Here is a 22,225-nt window from a genome sequence, read left to right as displayed (position 1 = left end):
CCTAATTTAAACACTTCTTCTAGCCATCTTCTCCCCAAGCACAGCTGCACCCTCCCCATTGAGGTGCAGCGCATCCCTACTGTAGACCGGGAAACCAACAGCAAAGTCGGCCCAGTTCTCCATGAACCCAAACCCCTCCTTCCTACACCTCCTTCCTACACCAGTTCACTTTAAGCATTAATAACTCTGATGCTTTTACTACACTGATTCAGAGATAGTTTTTTCATGACATTTTACTTCATGTTATTGGTACATTTTTGTCGATACTTGCATCATTTCTTGATGCGAAAAATTCAAACTTTGAAGCTCTCTGCTTGTAAGGAAAACAGACATTCCAAATAAATTATATATTGATTCACATATACAATATGTATACTTTATGATGAATTTTGGAAGACAGAGGGCTTCAAAGATCCGCTTCAATATTCCAAATTTTCACAAAATTTTCAAAATCGGGATTTTTCAGGGACCAGTTCAGATTTGAAGTGGATTTGAAGGGCCTTCATATTACAAATACCCCACAAATGACCCCATTATAAAAACTGCACCCCTCAAAGTATCCAAAATGTAATCAGTAAGTGTGTTAACCCTTTAAGTGTTTCACAGGAATAGCAGCAAAGGGAAGCAGTAAATTCAAAACCTTCATTTTTACACTTGCATGTTCTTGTAGACCCAGTTTTTGAATTTTTACAAGGAGTAATAGTAGAAAAAGCCCCCCAAAATGTGTAACCCAATTTCTCTCGAATAAGGAAATACCTCATGTGTATGTCAAGTGTTCGGCGGGTGCAGTAGAGGGCTCAGAAGGGAAGGAGCAACAATAAGATTTTGGAGAGTGCATTTGCTGAAATGGTTTTTGGGGGGCATGTCGCATTTAGGAAGCCCCTATGGTGCCAGAACAGCAGAAAACCCCCACATGGCATACCATTTTGGAAACTTCACCCCTCAAAGCACGTAACAAGGGGTCCAGTGAGCCTTAATACCCCACAGGGTGTTTGACAACTTTTCGTTTAAGTCAGATTTGTAAATGAAAAAAAAAAAAATTTCACTTAAGTGCATTTTTTTTTTCCAAATTTACCATCTTTACAAAGGGTAATAGGAGAAAATGTCCACCAAAATTTGTAACCCCATCTCTTCGGAGTATGGAAATACCCCATGTTAGGATGTAAAAATGCTCTGCGGCGAACTAGAAAGCTCAGAATGAAGGAGTCACATTTGGCTTTTGGAAAGCAAATTTTGCTGAAATGGTTTTTGGTGGGCATGTCGCACTTAGAAAGTCCCTATGGTGCCACATGGCTTACTAGTTTGGAAACTACACCCCTTAATGTAACAAGGGGTACAGTGAGCCTTAACGCCTCACAGGTGTTTGATGACTGTTAAAGTTGGATGTGTAAATAAATAAATAAAAATTCACTTAAATGCAGTTTTTCCCCAAAATTTTACATTTTTACAAGTTGTAATAGGAGAAAATGACCCCCAAGATTTGTAACCCCATTTGCAAGTATGGAAATACCCCATATGTGGACGTCAAGTGCTCTGCTGGTGCACTACAAAGCTCAGAAGAGAAGGAGTCACATTTGGCTTTTGGAGAGAGAATTTGTTTGGAATGGAAGTCAGGGGCCCAGTGCATTTACAAAGCCCCACCGTGGTGCCAGAACAGTGGACCCCCCCCCCCCCCCCCATGTGACCCCATTTTGGAAACTACACCCTTCACACAATTTAATAAGGGGGGGCAGTGTGCATTTACACTCCACTGGCGTTTGATAGATCTTTGGAACAGTGGGCTGTGCACATGAAAAATTACATTGACCGATTTTTGGAACAGTGATCCGTGAAATTGAATAGACACCTGTGTGCCGTAAATGCTCTCTATACCCCTTATTACATTACATTACATGAGGGGTGTAGTTTCCAAAATGGGGTTACATGTGGGGGGGGGGTCTGTTCTGGCACTATGGGGGCTTTGTAAAGACACGTGGCCTTCAATTCTGGACACATTTTCTCTTCAAAAGCTCAATGGCGCTCCCTCTCTTCTGAGCATTGTAGTGCACCCGCAGAGCACTTTACATCCACATATAAGGTATATATATACTCAAGAAATGGTGTTACAAATTTTGGGGCCCTTTTTTCCTATTTTCCCTTGGGAAAATAAAAAATTTAGGGTAGCATTTTGTTTTTGTTTTTCTTCATTTTCACATCTAACTTTAATGAAAATTCGTCAAACACCTGTGGGGTGTTAAGGCTCACTATACCCCTTGTTACATTCCATGAGGGGTGTAGTTTCCAAAATGGGGTCACATTTTTTTTTAGAGCCGCTGTAAAAATCAACCACCCCTGTGCAAATCACCAATTTAGGCATCAAATGTACATAGTGCGCTCTCACTCCTGAGCCTTGTTATACGTCCGCAGAGTATTTTACGCCCACATATGGGGTATTTCCGTACTCAGGAGAAATTGCGTTACAAATTTTTTTTTCCCCTTTTACAGTTTGTGAAATTAAAAAGTATGGGGGCAACACCAGCATGTTAGTGTAAAAATTTTCATTTTTTTTTTACACTAACAGGCTGGTGTAGCCCCCAACTTTTCCTTTTCATAAGGGGTAATAGGAGAAAAAGCCCCACGGAAATACCCCATATGTGGCCATAAACTGTTTCCTTGAAATACGACAGGGCTCCGAAGTGAGAGAGTGCCATGCGCATTTGAGGACTACATTAGGCATTGCATATGGGGTGGACATTTTCTACATCAGTGATTCCCAAACAGGGTGCCTCAGGCTGTTGCTAAACTCCCAGCATGCCTGGACAGTCAGTGGCTGTCCAGAAATGCTGGGAGTTGTTGTTTTGCATCAGCTGGAGGCTCAGTTTTGGAAACACTGCCGTACAATACATTTTTTTTTTTGGGGGGGGGGGGGCAGTGTAAGGGGGTGTATATGTAGTGTTTTACCCTTTATTATGTCCTAGTGGTGTTTTTAGTGTACATTCGCACTGGCAGGTTTACGGTGAGTTTCCTGCTAGGAGTTTGCGCTGCGGCGAAAAATTTGCCGCTGCTCAAACTTGAAGCAGAAAACTCACTGTAAAAGCAGAAAACTCACAGCTGGAGGTACGCAACTCCAACTCCCAGCATGCAGAGAGAGCTGTCTGGGCATGCTGGGAGTTGTAGTTTTGCAACATTTGGAGGGCTACAGTTTAGAGACCACTGTATAGTGGTCTCAGACTGTAGCCCTCCAGATGTTGCTAGGCAACTCACCGGCTTCAGTGGGATCCAGGGAACCACATCACCGTCCTCTTCTGCTGCCGATCACTGCCGCCGATGGGTAAGTGGATTTGTCCGGGTCCCTGTCTGTTTCCCTGTTCTGCCCCGCCTATTGTGGGTGGGCAGAAAGGGGAAACTGAAAGTTAACCCCCCCCCCCCCCCCCGATCTGCTATTGGTCTTCAAGAAGCGACGACCAATAGCAGGGATAGGAGGGGTGGCACCCCTGCCACCTCACTCCTATCCCTCCTGGGGGATCGTGGGTGTCTTGGACAACCCCGATCCCCCTTATATTCTGGGTCACCATAGACCCGTATGACCCAGAATCGGCGGAAATCGCTGGTAGGGGGGGTCTGATGACCACCTGGGCATTTGCGCGAGGTGCCTGCTGATCGATATCAGCAGTCACGCCAGTCCGGTCCCTGCCCTGCATGCGGCAGGGACCGAAATTCCGAAACAGGTACGCCTTGGGTCCTTAAGTTCCAGGGAGCGAAGGTGTACCTGTACGCTCTTGGTCCCTAAGTGGTTAAAGGTGGCTGCATCTATTATTTCCTATAGGAGAATGCTACTACTAGTGATTAAGGGGGGCTGCTGTTACTACTATCCACTACCAACTACCACCCACTACCAACTACCACTACCTGGGGGAGGCTGCTTCTACTACTAAAGGGACTGGTACTACTATATATGGTGGGGCAACGATATACAGGGACTAAAACTATATAAAAGGGTGGCTATCATCTACAATGGGACCTACCTACAGGGAGTAACCCCTACTTACAGGAGGCTGCAACTGTCTACAGGGAACAGCTATATACATGGGGATCTACCTACTCGAGTCAACTCCATAATCGGGAAAGTACATGATGGGACCTGTCTACCTACTGGAGTGACCTCCCTATTTAATGAGGGAAACCTACCTACTGGAGTGACCTATCTAAATCGGGGAAACCTACCTACTCTTTACCCAACCAACTTATCTACCCACTCTACTGTGTGACACCAAAGGGGTTATTATTACTGTATGGAGCGCTATAGGTGCTGGAAAAGTGCGCAGCCTATGTTTGTCTGCAGGTTCTGTGGAGACCAGTTGATGATGAAAGAAAATCGCCATGACGGTTGGGGCCGGATGAAGAAGAAAAAAAAGAAAGTGCATGACTCCAATCATAGAAGACTTCACCTGAGGTAGCTGTGTATAATTACTAATATGGTCTGCAGAGCCTGTGTAGAGCCGAGGTCACCGCTATATGGTAACAGTAAGATAGTAATATGAATCGTGAGCATATTCCTCCTTGTATACTGTATTATTGGTCTCAAGATATAGGATTTGGTGAGTAACAGTATGATGGTACAGTAAAATCTCCCTTTGCGGACACCTCCAAATAGAGGACACTTTTGTTTCCAGTAAGTGTCTGCTATTAAGAGATTCTACGGGTGTTATATGTCAACTATATGATTTATTTATAGGCACACGTGTCCATCATAGGAAATTGTCTTACCTATGTTAAAGGGGTACTCCGGCCCAAATACATCTTATCCCCTATCCAAAGGGTTGCAGTTTGCCCGTGAGACAGCAGCTGAGTCAGCATGGTAGCAGAAGTGGAAATTCTGGAGCCAAACTTGCCCGGGGGAGACCACCTGCTTCGCAGAAGCCTACCTTCCTGGGAGGTGGGGAAACAGGGCTTCCTGCAGTCAGCGGCATTATCAGTCAGTGAGGCCTGTTGGTGGGAAAATCAGCTACTCATGGTGTGGCAGTTTTTCATTAAGCATCTGGAGGAGGTTAACAAGGCCACATGCAAGATATGTCATCAGAAGGTGGTATCACGGCCCTGTGTCAGCATATGCAGCATCTCCATAAAGCGGCCTGGGAGAACAGAGACTCCGATGTGGTGGTCCAGCCTGCTGCATCACCCAGTGACACGCCACTCCCTTCTTCAGCCAGCCAAGGCTCCACCACCTCAGCTGAAGGGAGCTGTGTCATACCCATCTTCTGTCGCTCCAGATACTCCTGCTCCTCCTACTTTGAATCAGTCATTCTGCCAGAAATCCATCGGCGAAACGATGTCCAAGAGACAACAGTATGCGCCCACTCTTCCAACAGCGCAGAAGCTGAATGTGATCCTGTCCAAGTTGCTGGTACTGCAGTCCCTCCCTTTTCGAGTGGTGGACCCTGCACCGTTCAGAGAACTGATGGCTTGTGCCGAGCCAAGGTGGAGAGTCCCAAGCAGTCATTTCTTTGCAAAGAAGGCAGTACCAGCACTGCAAAATTTTGTGTAACAGAAGGTGGGCCAGTCCTTGAGCCGTTCGTTGTGCACCAAAGTGCACAACAGTGCTGACGTGTTGAGCTGTTACTACTGTGAGAAGGTGAAAGGTATTATGGTGGATGGGCGATGTGTGTCACCCAGGCTCCTAGCTTTAGTGAAGTAAGAGCCGGTATTCATTCAGTGTCTGTGCTGCTATGCAGACTGACACTATGGCCGTAGTATGGCTGGAAGGCCAATCCGGGACGGCTCTTACTGGGAATGACCAAGTGCAGGGTTGGGGTCATTCCGCACAATCCAGGCCGCCTTTTGTTGGCATTAAAAGGCAACCTGTTTCACCAGCTGAGGGGGATATGCTAGTTGCAGCTCTCACTGCCAGAGAGCTGAGAGTGGAGTTCTTCCCTATATATGCTCCAAGTATGTAAGCTGGTGAGCAGCCTGCCTGGAGGCATGGAAAAGACTTGCTTGATGCCACATGGTGTGGACTCAGGTGTGAACAAACCTGAGGAGTACAGGTGGACTTTGTTACATTTTCCTTTATTCTGCATTTAAATACTGTTTGCTGTGTGACAAGCATGAGTATAACACTGAACTTTGATTTGGAAAATAAGGTCAGGGACAATACATGTCCTTTACGGCTCACTCGGGGAATGTGGTTCAGTCACAGCCACAAGAGCAACTTTGACAGGTCACGCCACTTCCACCTCCACGCTCTCAGGCTTTTGGTCCTGTAACTCCGCCTCCTCATCCTCCACTGTGTCCTCAGCCTCCACTGCATGGACAAGTCTCAGTGCCCCTCCAGCATACCATGTGTGCATGGCACCGCAGTGTCACACTGTTCTTCACATGGTTTTCCTTGGCGAACGAAGTCACTCAGGGGAGGAACTGCTAAAGTCATTCATGAAGAAATCAGAGCATGGCTTACTCCACGAAAACTGGAAATGGGAACCTTGGTGATCGACAACAGGAATAGCATCTTGTCCTGGGCTGGTCTGGGGCCTTCATACGGGTCTCCCTCTGAAGTAGTCATGACACCGTCGCGCACGCTGTCCTGTCATCCAATAGGAACGGCGTGGTGCAGCGACGTGAGGACATCGCTACGGAGGCCCAGTAACTCCTTGCGGCAGACAATGGAGGACCGGAGAAGGCCAGGAGAGCCCGGCAGAGCTCAGCGGAGTACCGAAGAGGACTAGGAGAGCCCAGCGGAGGCCCGGGGACACCATCGGGAACAGGTGAGTAGGACTTCACTTTTTTACATTGCACTAGACATGTGCAGAACAAAAAATCAGAATTAACGAATGCATTCGTTGTTTTTAAAGAATCATCCGTTTTTTAAACGAATGCATCCAAAAACTAAAAAATACTGAATAACCGTATTATTTCACTAACCCAGCACACACCCTATGTGTATTAAAGCAAGGCAAAGTGTTCTACACCCTTATTGAGGCTCTCTGTAGGCCAGAAATAGGAGTTTCTAATAGCAATTCACTGCAAATGAATTCGGACTGAACCAAATTTTTTAAAAATTCGCTCATCTCTAATCTTATCCCCTATCCTTTAGATAGGGGATAAGTTGTATTAGGGCCGGAGTACCCCTTTAATGTTTGACAGAGAACTGCACAGAAAATAAGGGACCTGTCACTTTTCCACATAAACACATAGTGAAGCTGCATCTGAAGTCAATGGTAGTTTCAGGCTGCCCCCATGCTGCCCACAGCTCAGTTATAATTTGCACCAACAGTGTATAAATGTAGCATTGTTATAATTATCCCCCCCCCCCCCCCTACTTTTGTCCTGGCCCCACCAAAATTTGGAGACGCCACTGGTCTATGTATACACTCCTGGGCTTATTTTTATATAAAACAAAGAGAGGGATGTTTCCTACTTACAGACTACATGTGAAATCCTAAAGTTTAAGACTAAAGTTTCATTCTACACAAAAAGGCAGCTTGTTGCGTTAATTAAGATGGACACCACACGATTGTCCAAAATAATTCTCTATTTATCTCTATTTATTCTGATAGAGGTAGCTTAAATGGGCACTGTCAGATTCAAAAACTATTTGTTGTACGTTTTGCCAAAACATTAATCTTTTTAATATACCTCATAAGAAATGTTTATTTCCTTTTTATACAAATCATGGCTAATAAAATCATGGCTTTGTCCAAACTGAAGCACATGCATTGACAAAGTACATTAAGTGAGGGTGGGCTAGTACTCATCTATGCTCTCCTCAGCCCTATCAGACACAGAGGAGTACTATCAGACAGGAGAGAGCACAGAGGAGTGCTAGCCCACCTTCACTTACTGGACTTTGTCCATGCCTGTGCTTCAGCTTGGACACAGCCTTGTTTTTATAAGCCATGATTTCTATAAAAAGGAAATACAATTTTCTTATGAAGTATATTAGAAACAATGTTTTGGCAAAAAGTACAACAAAGTTTTTGAATCTGACCATGCCGTTTAAGTGCAAGAAAAAAAAGAAAAATATTATTTGGCATCACATTCTACACTAATTTTATTTATTCCGGCTCCATCAAAGGAAAAATAACAGTGGTAATTTTGAGGTGTCATTGACAATACCAATACTATGTACTCTTTAACCCATTAAGGACTCAGCCCATTTTGGCTTTAAGGACTCAGACAATTACATTTTTACGTTTTCGTTTTTTCCTCCTCGCCTTCTAAAAATCATAAAATAAAATGTATGGCGCAACCAAAAAACACTATTTTTGTGGGGAAATTAAAAAGAAAAACGCAATTTTGCTAATTTTGGAAGGTTTCATTTTCACGCCGTACAATTTACGGTAAAAAGGAAGTGTGTTCTTTGTTCTGAGGGTCAATACGATTAAAATGATATCCATGATTACATACTTTTATATTATTGTTGTGCTTAAAAAAAAATCACAAACTTTTTAACCAAATTAGTACGTTTATAATCCCTTTATTTTGATGACCTATAACTTTTATTTTTCCGTATAAGCGGCGGTATGAGGGCTAATTTTTTGTGCCATGATCTGTACTTTTTTTTTTATACCACATTTGCATATAAAAAAACTTAATACATTTTTTATAATTTTTTTTATAAAATGTAAAAAAAAAGTAGCAATTTTGGACTTTTTTTACGTTCACGCTGTTCACCATACGGGATCATTAACATTTTATTTTAATAGTTCGGACATTTACGCACGCGGCGATACCAAATATGTCTATTAAATTTTTTACGCTTTTTGGGGGTAAAATGGGAAAAAACAGCCGTTTTACGTTTTTATTGGGGGAGGGGATTTTTCACTTTTTTTTACTTTTACATTTTTTAACATTTATATATTTTTTTACACTTGAATAGTCCCCATAGGGGACTATTCATAGCAATACCATGATTGCTAATACTGATCTGTTCTATGTATAGGACATAGAACAGATCAGTGTTATCGGTCATCTTCTGCTCTGGTTTGCTCGATCTCAGACCAGAGCAGGAGACGCCAGGAGCCGGAAGGAGGAAGGTGAGGGGACCTCCGTGCGGCGTTCTGAATGATCGGATCCCCGCAGCAGCGCTGCGGGCGATCCGATCATTCATTGAAATCGCGTACTGCTGCAGATGCCGGGATCTTTATTGATCCCGGCATCTGAGGGGTTAATGGCGGACGCCCGCGAGATCACGGGCGTCGGCCATTGCCGGCGGGTCCCTGGCTGCGATCAGCAGCCGGGATCAGCCGCGCATGACATGGGCATCGCTCCGATGCCCGCGGTTATGCACAGAACGTAAATGTACGTCCTGATGCGTTAAGTACCACCGCACCAGGACGTACATTTACGTCCTGCGTCCTTAAGGGGTTAATTCATCTTATTACAAAATATTGTATTTAATATTAGGAAAAGGAGAATTTGGAGGGGACTAGAATATGCGATTGATGTTCTATTACATTACAAGCAGACCAATATTTCATATTTTCATACTTCCTATAAGTGTCACCGTCTCGTGATTGACACAGTTCTAAATAACTTTTGTTTCATTATTTTCACCTGGAGCCACATTTTATTAGAACTGTTTGCAACTTACATGAGACACTTATCTGGAAGCCATGTCCAATGAGACAAAACCTCCATAATGCAGCATATTTTATTTATGAATTCCAATAATCTTTAAAAAACTAAATAGGACAAGAGCGCTTCCATGTGTGGGGTCACCAGTTGAAACGTGGTAGAAAGGGGAAGTTTATGCTTACCTTGTGGAGTTGTACAATAGACGAAAATTACAATTTTAGGGACACGTCCCCAAGGACTGCCCTAAACTAGAGACTACTTAACTAAATTATTAAAACTTAACTTTTATTACAACCACTAAATTATAAATTGTGCTTTTGGTACCATAGTGAAAAAATGTTAAAAAGTCCGGTCATCCACAGTGTGACTACAACATAGGTCAAAATTGCCCATATGTTTTGTGATCAGTGTCACAGTGGAAAGGTCTAGTTAAGCCAGACAGTGTCGCCACTGCTGACTAGAGAAAACCCCCACCCTGTTCGAATCTTGCTATTGTGTCACTAGGATGCCGATTTATAAAAACATTATAGCCCCTCCTGCTGACGTTTCGCCAGTGTACCCTGGCTTTTTCAAAGAAGTGAGGACAGGTATACCATGCATCAGTCGTCCTTTTATATGGTAGGAAATTAACTACTGTGCGCATCATTTCCTGTGCGCTCACACGGTTCGGTTCCACATCATAACTTTGCGTCAATATCAACCAATCATATTGATTGTTTACATAAGCCTGCTATTGTTTAGCCAATCCAACTTCAGACTTGCCTGTGATGTCATCGGACACCGCTCCACTGGCCCTATCAGAGTAATAAGCTGTTTAACAAATTTAAAAAACGTGGCTATCCTTCCCAGTATATGAGGAAGGCTTTTAACAGAGCCAAAGTGGCCGATAGAACCACACTGTTGAATGACTCTCGGAACAGACAGGATGACAACATCATTAGATGCATAGGGACATATGATGCCTATTCTCAAAAGATCCATAAGATTTTGGAGTCTCATTGGCACATTTTACTATCAGATATGGATCTAAGAGATAGGTTAAGTCCCCATCCAAGCATCACATACCGTAGGGGCCCTAATCTGAAGGACATTTTGGTCCACAGCCATCAGAAAGGTATGGCTAAATCACCGGAATCATCAACTTGGTTACCGAACTCACCAACAGGCAGCTATGCATGTGGGCATTGTACCAATTGCAGATTTATGTGTAAGAAGAAAAGCTTCGACAATCCAGTGGACCATAAGACATACAAGATCAATGAGTTCATAAATTGTAGTACGAAGAACATCATCTATATTGCACAGTGTCCGTGTATGAAGCTCTACGTGGGTAAAACTACACAGGAATTCCGAAAGAGAATTAGTAAGCACGTGAGCACAATAAGGACAGAGACAGAGACACCTCTATCAGTACATATGAGATCAATACATTCTACACAAAAATTTGCAATAAAATTTTGGGGTCTAAAGAAAATGGTCCTAAACGAAAGGAAGGGGAACATTGATCAGGTCCTGTTAAGAGAGGAGGCACGGTGGATTTACCGGCTGAAGTCTCTAAATCCGAGTGGCCTCAATGAAGGTTTCTCTTATTCCGCATTCCTAGATGGCTAATTGATTACTAAGTTTCCATAGTGATTTTAGAGTTTACCATGCAATATGTATAGGTAGGGGTATTACCTTTTTCAGGTACTCTTTGATTTTGGACTATATATTGTCAAGGTGGTCGATCGGTTTCACTTTTTGTTCTAAGTATGAAATGAAAAAGTTAGTACACCAGTAAGAATGTGTTGGTTGTCAATTAGACTATGAAGATATCCACATCTTTTGTTGGAAGAAGACACATACGAGTAATGTGATCTATAGGGACTTTTCCCTTTGGTTCGGTCTATAAAACATTAATATTGGTACAGCTATAAATATATGGTCTTAGAAGTGAACTGTGTCAGTCATTGGTTTATTAAGTATGAGTATTAACACATATGATTTTGGTTTGCTTTGTATAATGGGTCACTATTATTTAGGTTTAGGTACTTGTATTCACTAATCATTATCTCAAATTGCACTATATAAGGTTTCATAGGGTTTATAATTAATTGGATCTATTATATTCTTTAATTTTATGGGTGCACTAATTGCACTATTCTCAATGGGCATTGATTTATACCCATATGGGCTTATCACACATTCTTTATATAATGTCTATATTTAATAGACTAGTTTTAAGAACCAATGATTGAGCTTTAATACTTACCTTATTAACACCTTTATATTACAGTATAAGAAACAGACGTCTAATTGTCATCCATAAGTGCCAATAGTCTGTTCTTTAGACTTATCTTGATGCATTCTGATTATCAGGACTTATGAGTATATCAGATTGTTCCCTTAGACATGCGCAGTATACAACCAAGCTGCGGTATAGACTAAGTCCTATCACATGCGCAGTACTAAGAAGCGCTGCGGGACTAACAACGCGCATGCGCGAGACCAATAGCGGCCGTAATAGCGGGTATGACTGACCGTCAGCTGATCAGGCACATGATCGGCTGCGGGTGGTTACGATGGAAGTCGTGTAGGATAACGTAGCGGGCGCTGATAGGGCCAGTGGAGCGGTGTCCGATGACATCACAGGCAAGTCTGAAGTTGGATTGGCTAAACAATAGCAGGCTTATGTAAACAATCAATATGATTGGTTGATATTGACGCAAAGTTATGATGTGGAACCGAACCGTGTGAGCGCACAGGAAATGATGCGCACAGTAGTTAATTTCCTACCATATAAAAGGACGACTGATGCATGGTATACCTGTCCTCACTTCTTTGAAAAAGCCAGGGTACACTGGTGAAACGTCAGCAGGAGGGGCTATAATGTTTTTATAAATCGGCATCCTAGTGACACAATAGCAAGATTCGAACAGGGTGGGGGTTTTCTCTAGTCAGCGGTGGCGACACTGTCTGGCTTAACTAGACCTTTCCACTGTCACACTGATCACAAAACATATGGGCAATTTTGACCTATGTTGTAGTCACACTGTGGATGACCGGACTTTTTAACATTTCACTATGGTACCAAAAGCACAATTTATAATTTAGTGGTTGTAATAAAAGTTAAGTTTTAATAATTTAGTTAAGTAGTCTCTAGTTTAGGGCAGTCCTTGGGGACGTGTCCCTAAAATTGTAATTTGCATTGTTTTGCCCTGAGACACTTAGGAGTATTTGCTTGGTTTGTACAATAGACGAGGCACAATGCTTAGAAGATATGTCTGAGATCACACCAAAGGGGCTGCACGGCTGCTGTGGACTTCCCACACCGGGTTGGCGTGCAATGGACAATGAAGCAAGGCGCAATAGAGATATTTGGAAGATATCCCACACTGCCAATCTCTCAGAGGTATGGTAGAAGTCAAGGAATATTGGGAAAACAACTTTATTGTAGCATACAACGCGTTTCAGAGCCGGGATGGCTCTTTCATCATGCATGCAAGTGTAACTGAAAAGCCGGTATTTATAGGTAGGGAAAGTGAACAATTGACACATGGGTAACAACGGAAATGACAACAAGACATTCCAGGTAAATTCAACAGGCGGAGGAGAAACGTTCCAGCTAAAATTTAACAAGACCAAAATAGCAGCAAAAAAATTGTTCTTTGAATGTCGTATGGGGAATACTGATAAAAAAAAAATATATATCTCTATTTCCATAGAACATGTAAACTATAAAAAAAAAAACATGCATAAACACCAACAATATAAAATCAGTATAAAACAAATATAGAAAATAGATATATTATATAATCATCTTGTAGTTCTTTCGATCATCTCGTTTAATCCTTCTGGGTTCAAAGAATGGATCTCAAAAATCCAGAAGGACTCGCAATTGATCAGTTGTTGGCCCTCACTAGACACCGGTGATACTCTATCATTTTTCAACAAGTGGATTAAAAATCTCATCCGACATTTGGTGAACTATAATCACGTTTTCATTTTGATTTTTGTCTTTATTCATATTTGGTTGTATATACGGTACATTACTATGGAATTTTTCAATCGGCGCACGGCCCAATATTTACTGAGACTTGGAAATATATGGAAGCTGTCTCAGCCGAAATGCTGTCTCATGTTATGACCAAGAGACTTTCCCTAGTCTTTGTTCACTGCCGAGGTAGATTTTCTGCGAGAACAGCTGCTTGACTTTAACAAAACTGTAGAATTTACGAGATTAGATAGAAACTAGTTTAATCGCCTTAACAAATATGAAAATATGAAATACATAAAAAAAAGTGTTTAAATTTAACTGCACTGGCCAAATCCGTAAATGGAAGAAATATCAGCCTATACACACACTAATACATCTACTAGTGCGATTGACATTGCATCGAATAAATCTGATACACTTCAAGTCTCCAAATATGATGATCAGAGAAATACATATAAAAAGACCAACAATGTTACTAGATTCCAGCAGAGCAAAACTGTAAACCTCTGCGAGGAGAAGGGCGAGTGGGATCTTAGCAGTATGCAGCTCACTTCCCCTCTTCCGTATCTTCAAAGGTACGGAAACGTGAATGCGAAGTAGACAGGAAAAACAGAATTTAGAGTGGAGCGCTGCTGCTTGTAAAGAACAGGACTTGGAAGCCGCGGTTGCACAGGACAAAAGGATTTTATTTAATAGAAAATGATAGGACAACGCGTTTCGGCGCTAACAAGCGCCTTCCTCAGGTCCACAGAGATCAAGTGAGTGTGTCCTGTAGTTTGCTGTGCATAGGTGGCGTCTATGCACAGCAAACAACTACAGGACGCACTCACTTGATCTCTGTGGACCTCTGTGTCCTATCATTTTCTATTCAATAAATCCTTTTGTCCTGTGCAACCTCGGCTTCCGAGTCCTGTTCTTTACAAGCAGCAGCGCTCCACTCTAAATCCCCTGTTTTTCCTGTCTATTTCGCAATCATAGTAACTCGCCAGCCTTAATTCATACTGGCTCTAGGACAATTACAAATCCTCATTGGAAACAGAGAAAATATACCGTATATACTCGAGTATAAGCCGAGTTTTTCAGCACGATTTTTCGTGCTGAAAACACCCCCCTCGGCTTATACTCGAGTGAACTCCCCCACCCGCAGTGGTCTTCAACCTGCGGACTTCCAGAGGTTTCAAAACTACAACTCCCAGCAAGCCAGGGCAGCCATCGGCTGTCCGGGCTTGCTGGGAGTTGTAGTTTTGAAACCTCCGGAGGTCCGCAGGTTGAAGACCACTGCGGCCTTCAACATCATCCAGCCCCCTCTCACCCCCTTTAGTTCTGAGTACTCACCTCCGCTCGGCGCTGGTCCGGTCCTGCAGGGCTGTCCGGTAAGGAGGTGGTCCGGTGGGATAGTGGTTCCGGGCTGCTATCTTCACCGGGGAGGCCTCTTCTAAGCGCTTCGGGCCCGGCCTCAGAATAGTCACGTTGCCTTGACAACGACGCAGATGCGTCGTTGTCAAGGCAACGGCTCTATTCCGGGCCGGAAGCGCGGAGAAGAGGCGCCCCCGGTGAAGATAGCAGCCCGGACCACCTCCTCACCGGACCACCTCCTTACCGGACAGCCCTGCAGGACCGGACCAGCGCCGAGCGGAGGTGAGTACTCAGAACTAAAGGGGGTGAGAGGGGGCTGGATGATGTTGAAGGCCGCAGTGGTCTTCAACCTGCGGACCTCCGGAGGTTTCAAAACTACAACTCCCAGCAAGCCCGGACAGCCGATGGCTGCCCGGGCTTGCTGGGAGTTGTAGTTTTGAAACCTCTGGAGGTCCGCATGTTGAAGGCCGCAGTGGTCTTCAACCTGCGGACCTCCGGAGGTTTCAAAACTACAACTCCCAGCAAGCCCGGACAGCCGATGGCTGCCCGGGCTTGCTGGGAGTTGTAGTTTTGAAACCTCTGGAGGTCCGCAGGTTGAAGACCACTGAGGGCGAATGATGAGAAGAGGATGATGAAGGGGGGGGTGTGGGGATGATGAAGGGGGGTGGGGATGATGAAGGGGGGGGGTGTGGGATGATTACAAGGGGATGATGAAGGGGGGATGTGTGGGATGATAAGGGGATGTGTGGGATGATGAAGGGGGGATGTGTGGGATAAGGGGATGTGTGGGATGATGACAAGGGGATGATGAAGGGGGGATGTGTGGGATAAGGGGATGTGTGGGATGATGACAAGGGGATGATGAAGGGGGGATGTGTGGGATAAGGGGATGTGTGGGATGATGACAAGGGGATGATGAAGGGGGGATGTGTGGGATAAGGGGATGTGTGGGATGATGACAAGGGGATGATGAAGGGGGGATGTGTGGGATAAGGGGATGTGTGGGATGATGACAAGGGGATGATGAAGGGGGGATGTGTGGGATAAGGGGATGTGTGGGATGATGACAAGGGGATGATGAAGGGGGGATGTGTGGGATGATGACAAGGGGATGATGAAGGGGGGATGTGTGGGATGATAAGGGGATGTGTGGGATGATGACAAGGGGATGATGAAGGGGGGATGTGTGGGATGATGACAAGGGGATGATGAAGGGGGGATGTGTGGGATGATAAGGGGATGTGTGGGATGATGAAGGGGGGATGTGTGGGATGATGACAAGGGGATGATGAGGATGTTAATGACGGGTCTGGATGATGACAGGGGGGGATGAGGTATTTCCCACCCTAGGCTTATACTCGAGTCAATAACTTTTCCTGGGATTTTGGGTTGAAATTAGGGGTCTCGGCTTATACTCGGGTCGGCTTATACTCGAGTATATACGGTAGTCTTAAAGAAAAATAATTCTGATCAGTCAACATCTAAAACTGAGATTAATAATGGGCATACTATCACCTTAATAGATGTATGTCCTGTCCCCATCTCGAACATACCTATTAAATCACCAGTACTAAATACAAACATTAATGTATCATACGAAGATGTACTAGGCATATCATCTTTGACTATTCATGATACAGAAATTACTATTTGTGATAAAGACACTGAGGTTTTTTTCTGATAAAGATACACCTTGCCTTAACACACGGGACTCAATATCAGTTAACGCACTGTCTTCCCTATCAGAAGTGTCTTTTTTAGGCTCCCGACCGGTACATGTTCACACCGCACAATTACTTTGTGCGATTGGGAGCCCGAAATCCAGAATGATCCTGCAATATTTTCACCCACTCCCGACTGCCAAACCATCCCTGACAGGACGGATCAACCCCTTACCCTCCATAAACCCTGGGGGTACAAAGAAAAATTGAACATGAGGTTGCCGAGGGAGGGGGGGGGGAAACAGGAAAAAGAAGCCACCTAGTGAACCTAAAGTAGTAAAAATATTTAATTTATCTCTACACATGCTATCTGAACATGAAAGATCGCTTTTACTGAAAGGCTTCTCTTTTTGTCCAGCCACCACTCCTGACCCCTTTCAGTTTTCTTAGATTTTAACGAATACATTAGAACACTGACACTCATTAGGTCCTTTGCCACAAAAAATAATATTACCAGCATTACTAATATTACCAGTGAAGATCCTATACAGTCAAATCTCAGTAAAATGAACACCACCATTGATTAGACTATGAAACATGTGGATGTATATGAAAAATCCAGTTTTTATCCCTTGTCTTCTAGAGGCAATTATATTGATACATTTTATACATTAGTATCTAATGATTTTAGACATATAAATGAGCGGCCGGTGTGTTATTTCAAAGACAATCTGACAAAGGATGAAAGGAAGGCAATAAAAATCCTTATCGATAACAACACTGATTATTGGTCCAGCAGATAAGGGCGGTGGAAAAGTATTATTGAACCGTTGTGACTGTTACTGAATCGCTATACATTTTATCAAATGAGGAATATTACACTAATCTGACTCATGACCCTTCCCCTGAGATTTCAAAGAATACTTGAAATTGATAAAAAAACGCCATAGATAACAATATTCTAAATAAACGAGAGTATGAGTTTTTAATATAAAAAACTATCAGACACCGATTTTTTATTATTTACCAAAATGTCCACAAGAATGAACAAAAACCGCCTAGGAGACCTATTATCTCCAGGATTGGAGCAATTACTAGTCACTTATCCCACTATGTGGACCTTTTTCTGCAACAATATGTTACTCAACTCCCTGCTTTTTCACACGACTCCGCCCAATTAATCCGAGAACTACAAACATTGAATTTTTCTAAAGGTTTTAGTTTTCTAAGCTTAGATGTCAGCGCCTTATATTCTAATATACTGGAAAACAAAGGGGTTTGTGCAATTAAATAATTTTTGGATTCAGATACTCTAATCTGTGACGTACAGTCACAGTTTAATTCCATCTTATTCATTTTACGTAATGTTTTTATCTTTAACCCCTTAATCCCTTAAGGACACAGGGTGTATCCATACGCCCCCGTTTCCAAGTCCTTAAGGACACAGGGCGTATGGATACGCCCTGCGCATTTCCGGCACCAACCGCTAGCTGGAGCGGAGCTGGTGCCGGATGCCTGCTGAAATCTTTCAGCAGGCATCCCGGCATATCACCCAGGGGGGTCATTATGTCCCCCCATGTCGGCGATTACCGCAGATCGCTGGACAATTCAGTCCAGCGATCTGCAGCGGATTCCGGGTCAATCGGGTCTCCAGTGACCCGGTGACCAGAAATTAATGGCTGATCGGGGCCGTCAGAAACGGCCCCGAACAGCCATAGCCAGCAGGGGTGAGGTGGCACTGGTGCCACCTCACGATCGCCCTGATTCGTCGATTTCCCGGCCGACCAATCAGGGCGCCTGCTGCGGGTGTCACTCCCGCAACCCGCTCTGCCCCTCTTCCGGAGGACGTGAGCGGGTGCAGGCAGAAGACCCCGGGTGCTGGGGACCCCGATCCCCGGCGTCCCTGTTGGGATCGGGGCCCCAGGAGCGGCGGCGGGACTGACCTGCGCGGCGGCGTGGAGCAGCAGCAGGTGGTGAGTGACAGCCTCCTGCTGTTGCTTAGCAACAGCTCCCAGCATGCAAAAAGGGCATGCTGGGAGCTGTAGTTATGCAACAGCAGGAGGCAGACCACCACAACTCCCAGCATTCCCTTATGGGCATGCTGGGACTTGTAGTTTTGCAACAGCTGGAGGCACATTCAGCTAAAGTGCATGCTGGGAGTTGTAGTGGTGCATCTGGTGGTTGCATAACTACAACTCCCAGCATGCCCGTTGGCTGTCGGTGACTGCTTAGAGTTGTAGTTTTGCAACAGCTAAAGGCACACTGAGTTAAGTTGCAAACCAGTGTGTCTCCAGCTGTTGCATAACTACAATCCCCAGCCAAAGTAGTATGCCTCCGGCTGTTGGATAACTACAAGACCCAGCATGCCCTTCCACTGTCCGTACATGCTGGGAGGAGGATTACAGTAAGTATCTGAGCTGCGACAAATTTTCTGCCGCAGCTCAAACTGCCAGCGAGAAACTACTGTGAACCCCCGCCCGTGTGACTGTACCCTAAAAACACTACATTACACTACACTAACACAATAAAATAAAAAGTAAAAAACACTACATATGCACATACCCCTACACAGCCCCCCTCCCCAAAGGTCTAGAAAAAGGTCTAGAAAAGGAAGACTCCAAATGAACAGCTGGAGGAATGAAAGTGGGACAGGAATGCATGCCGTCACGAGAGGAGCCCTACTGACATTCGCTCCCCTCAATGAAGTGTATAAGCTTACTGATTGATGTTATCTTGCAGCTGCTGTGTGGGAAGGTGTGTCCGCTCTTCTATTTTTTTTTTCTTTACTGTGTCTCTCTGCAATAGAACTCTGATGTGAGTGACCGCAAGATGGCTGCCGATTATATAGGACTGTGACATCACAGGGGTGGCTGGCTGCTGATAGGCTGCATCCTGCATGTGATTCAGGGTCATTCCGCCGACCCTTGTTCCCACCTTCCCAGGATTCCTTGCCCCATGTTCTCACATGTGGATCCGCATTTTAGATGCCCTGGAGCCTCAACCGCACTAAATGACGTTTAATAAAGTGAATCGCGAAGATTCCTGAAATTCGTAACAAATTCGGATTCATCAGATTCGATTCGCTCATCCCTACTCCTGTCTGTATATTTATCAGTAGTATTATCTTTTGACCAAAAACAACCCCCTGGTTGAGTATATAATTACTAGCTGCCATCTTCAAGACTAATTTTTTATGAATAGCTAGCCCTTCTATATATGACACTGTCCCCTTTAATAGCCATACAATGCCCGATCAGTATTGGATGGATATTTTCCATGACCAAGAGTATTTCATGCATATGTGGTCACTGTAGGGCATTTTAACATATGGATGGTAGGTACAGTGCCCTAATGGATTAATCTGTAATTTGACTTATCAATGGTTTATGCTTGCCGGTTACATGCGCATCCACTTTTGCATAATGTTATGGATATCTACTCCTGCATAACTATATTCGGCACAGACTGCGCAGGCGCACTGCTCCAGCGGTGCTTCTGGCTCCGGTGTGGCGTCTATGCGTCGTTGCTATGCGCTGCGTTATGCAATGACGAGTGACGCGACGTCACTCGTCATTGCGTAACAGCGCATAGCAACGACACAGATGCCACACCGGAGCCAGAAGCACCACGGACCCGACCCCAGCAACAGGTAATCATAAAACCGGGGATGGGGGAGGCAATGGGGCAGCGGCGCCGACAGCCAGGGGGAGAGAAGCGGCGGCAGCAGGGCTCTAGACCCCAGGAAAGGCAGGGGGAGATAAGCGGGCAGCGACAGCCTCTCCCCCCTTGCCTTTCCTGGGGGCTTCTGCGGGGTCAGAAACAGTGTATCGGGGTATACACATGCACCCTCATTTTACCAAGGATATTTGGGTAAAAAACTTTTTTTTACCCAAATATCCTTGGTAAAATGAGGGTGCGTGTTATAGGCCAGTGCGTGGTAAACGATAAATACGGTAATAAAAGTTACATTTGAGTGTCCTTCGGTGATTCACGATTTTTTTAAAATATAAAACAAATAAAATTATTAAAAAGTCTTACTTTAGAAATTGACTTTTAGATGTACTTGGGTCTCCAACAATGCACACATTGATGTCGCCTCTCAAAGAAGTACCTTCCATCGTTGTTTTAGGTACACCTCCAAACAACATTAGAAGTACGCCTCTCTTTATTTCATTGTTACCTAGGAAACCACAGCAAAATTGACTTAAATTTCAATACAAAATTAACGTTTCAATGTAAGAAAGTAACAATTCGACAATTGTTTTCACTGAAGTCATTCAATTAACATATCCTAATGATAATACCTACAGCCAAACGTGTCACAACTATGCAGGGGAATGGACAAATATACACAATTTTTGCAATAATTATGGGATATATACTTAAAGGGGTACTCCAGGGGATAACTTTTTTTTTTTTTATATCAACTGGTGCCAGAAAGTTAAACAGATTTGTAAATTATTAAGCAGAAAGATTATTGGGGCTCAAGGTCAAGGATTTGAGGACACAGGTGTATATATAATAATTAATTGATTTATTCTAATATAATAAAAAGCTATACAGTGATACCAATAATACACAGGGCCCTTGTGTAATTATGGTGATAACTGTAAATGGTTAAGCATACAATATGTATATAAAAATTAATAATAATAGGACCACCTACAATGTAAATAAAAATAAATAAGAAATAGTCTATAGTAGCAAATGGCAAAAAATCCAATATTCAGTTAATCCTGCAATGAAAACATCCAAAAAGATTGTCCAACAGTCATTAATGTAATCACTGGTAACTGTGCTGCTGTCACCTATAGCAACAGTGAGAGCTACCACTCAGCGTTCTGTGTGGTCTCATGTAAGTTTTAAATGACAGTCATCAGCCACTTTGTTTCAATATGGGTGACAAAAAGTGAATGGCACAAGAAGCAGCCGGCATGCATAGATAGTGGATCTTAAAACAGTTAACAGTTGTTACTAATTGTAGCCAGTTCCTGCAGCAAGCGATACTTGTGTAACATGAGATACTTTTATGCTCACCGCTCTGCTGTTTAAGACAGGTTCACTGCTCTGACATCGATCTGTGTGAAGCATGTATCAGGTTCTTTATGAGATGCTGCGATCTCCCCTGCAGTCTTTTTACTTTCACTTTGTTCAGATCGTTGGTGCCTCTCTCAGTAAGAGAGAACGTCGCCTGGAGACTCGTCCGACTCCTAGGTTGGCGGCGTCTAGATGGCGGTGGGTCCCAAATGTGGATGCTCCAGCGCTTCCACTGAAGGTGCCGGTCCAGTCCTCGTGGCGATTGAGCGCGCGCACGGGACAGCGTGTTAACAGGAGATAAGGTGACAAAGTCTATACTTGGCAGGATGTATAAAATGATGGTCTGGGTGGTCAAATAATTCTAGCTGGACGCGTTTCAATACTTTCTCAGTATTTTCCTCAGCAGCAAATGAATATATGTCTGGTATAGGTACCTACATGGTCTTATTTATAGTTAACCCCTCCTATACTTCGTCACGTCACTTCCAGTGTAAATAAACATTTGTAACAGATAAAAATATGAATGGGACTATAATAAAACTTATGTCTATATACAGAAGGCACCTATATAGCTAATACATACTAATCAATACTAGATGCCGTAATAATAATGGTTCTATATAGATCAATAGTTAATAGTTTT

The 22,225-nt window shown here is 43.7% G+C and overlaps 1 protein-coding gene across 1 annotated transcript in view; it reads right to left on the bottom strand.

Annotated features, from left to right (window-relative positions):
• Window positions 1-22,225, bottom strand: part of LOC130273447 (maternal DNA replication licensing factor mcm6) — a 321,467-nt gene that overhangs the window by 120,665 nt on the left and 178,577 nt on the right. Inside the window, exon 9 of the mRNA XM_056520266.1 lies at window positions 20,584-20,725. Coding sequence (XP_056376241.1) covers window positions 20,584-20,725 — 142 coding nt within the window. The remainder of the gene's footprint in view (window positions 1-20,583; window positions 20,726-22,225) is intronic.

The sequence above is a fragment of the Hyla sarda genome, chromosome 5 (genome assembly GCF_029499605.1).
Source record: "Hyla sarda isolate aHylSar1 chromosome 5, aHylSar1.hap1, whole genome shotgun sequence".
NCBI lineage: Eukaryota > Metazoa > Chordata > Amphibia > Anura > Hylidae > Hyla > Hyla sarda.
Note: the sequence above shows the minus strand (reverse complement) of the source record. Positions and strands in the feature narration are given on the sequence as shown.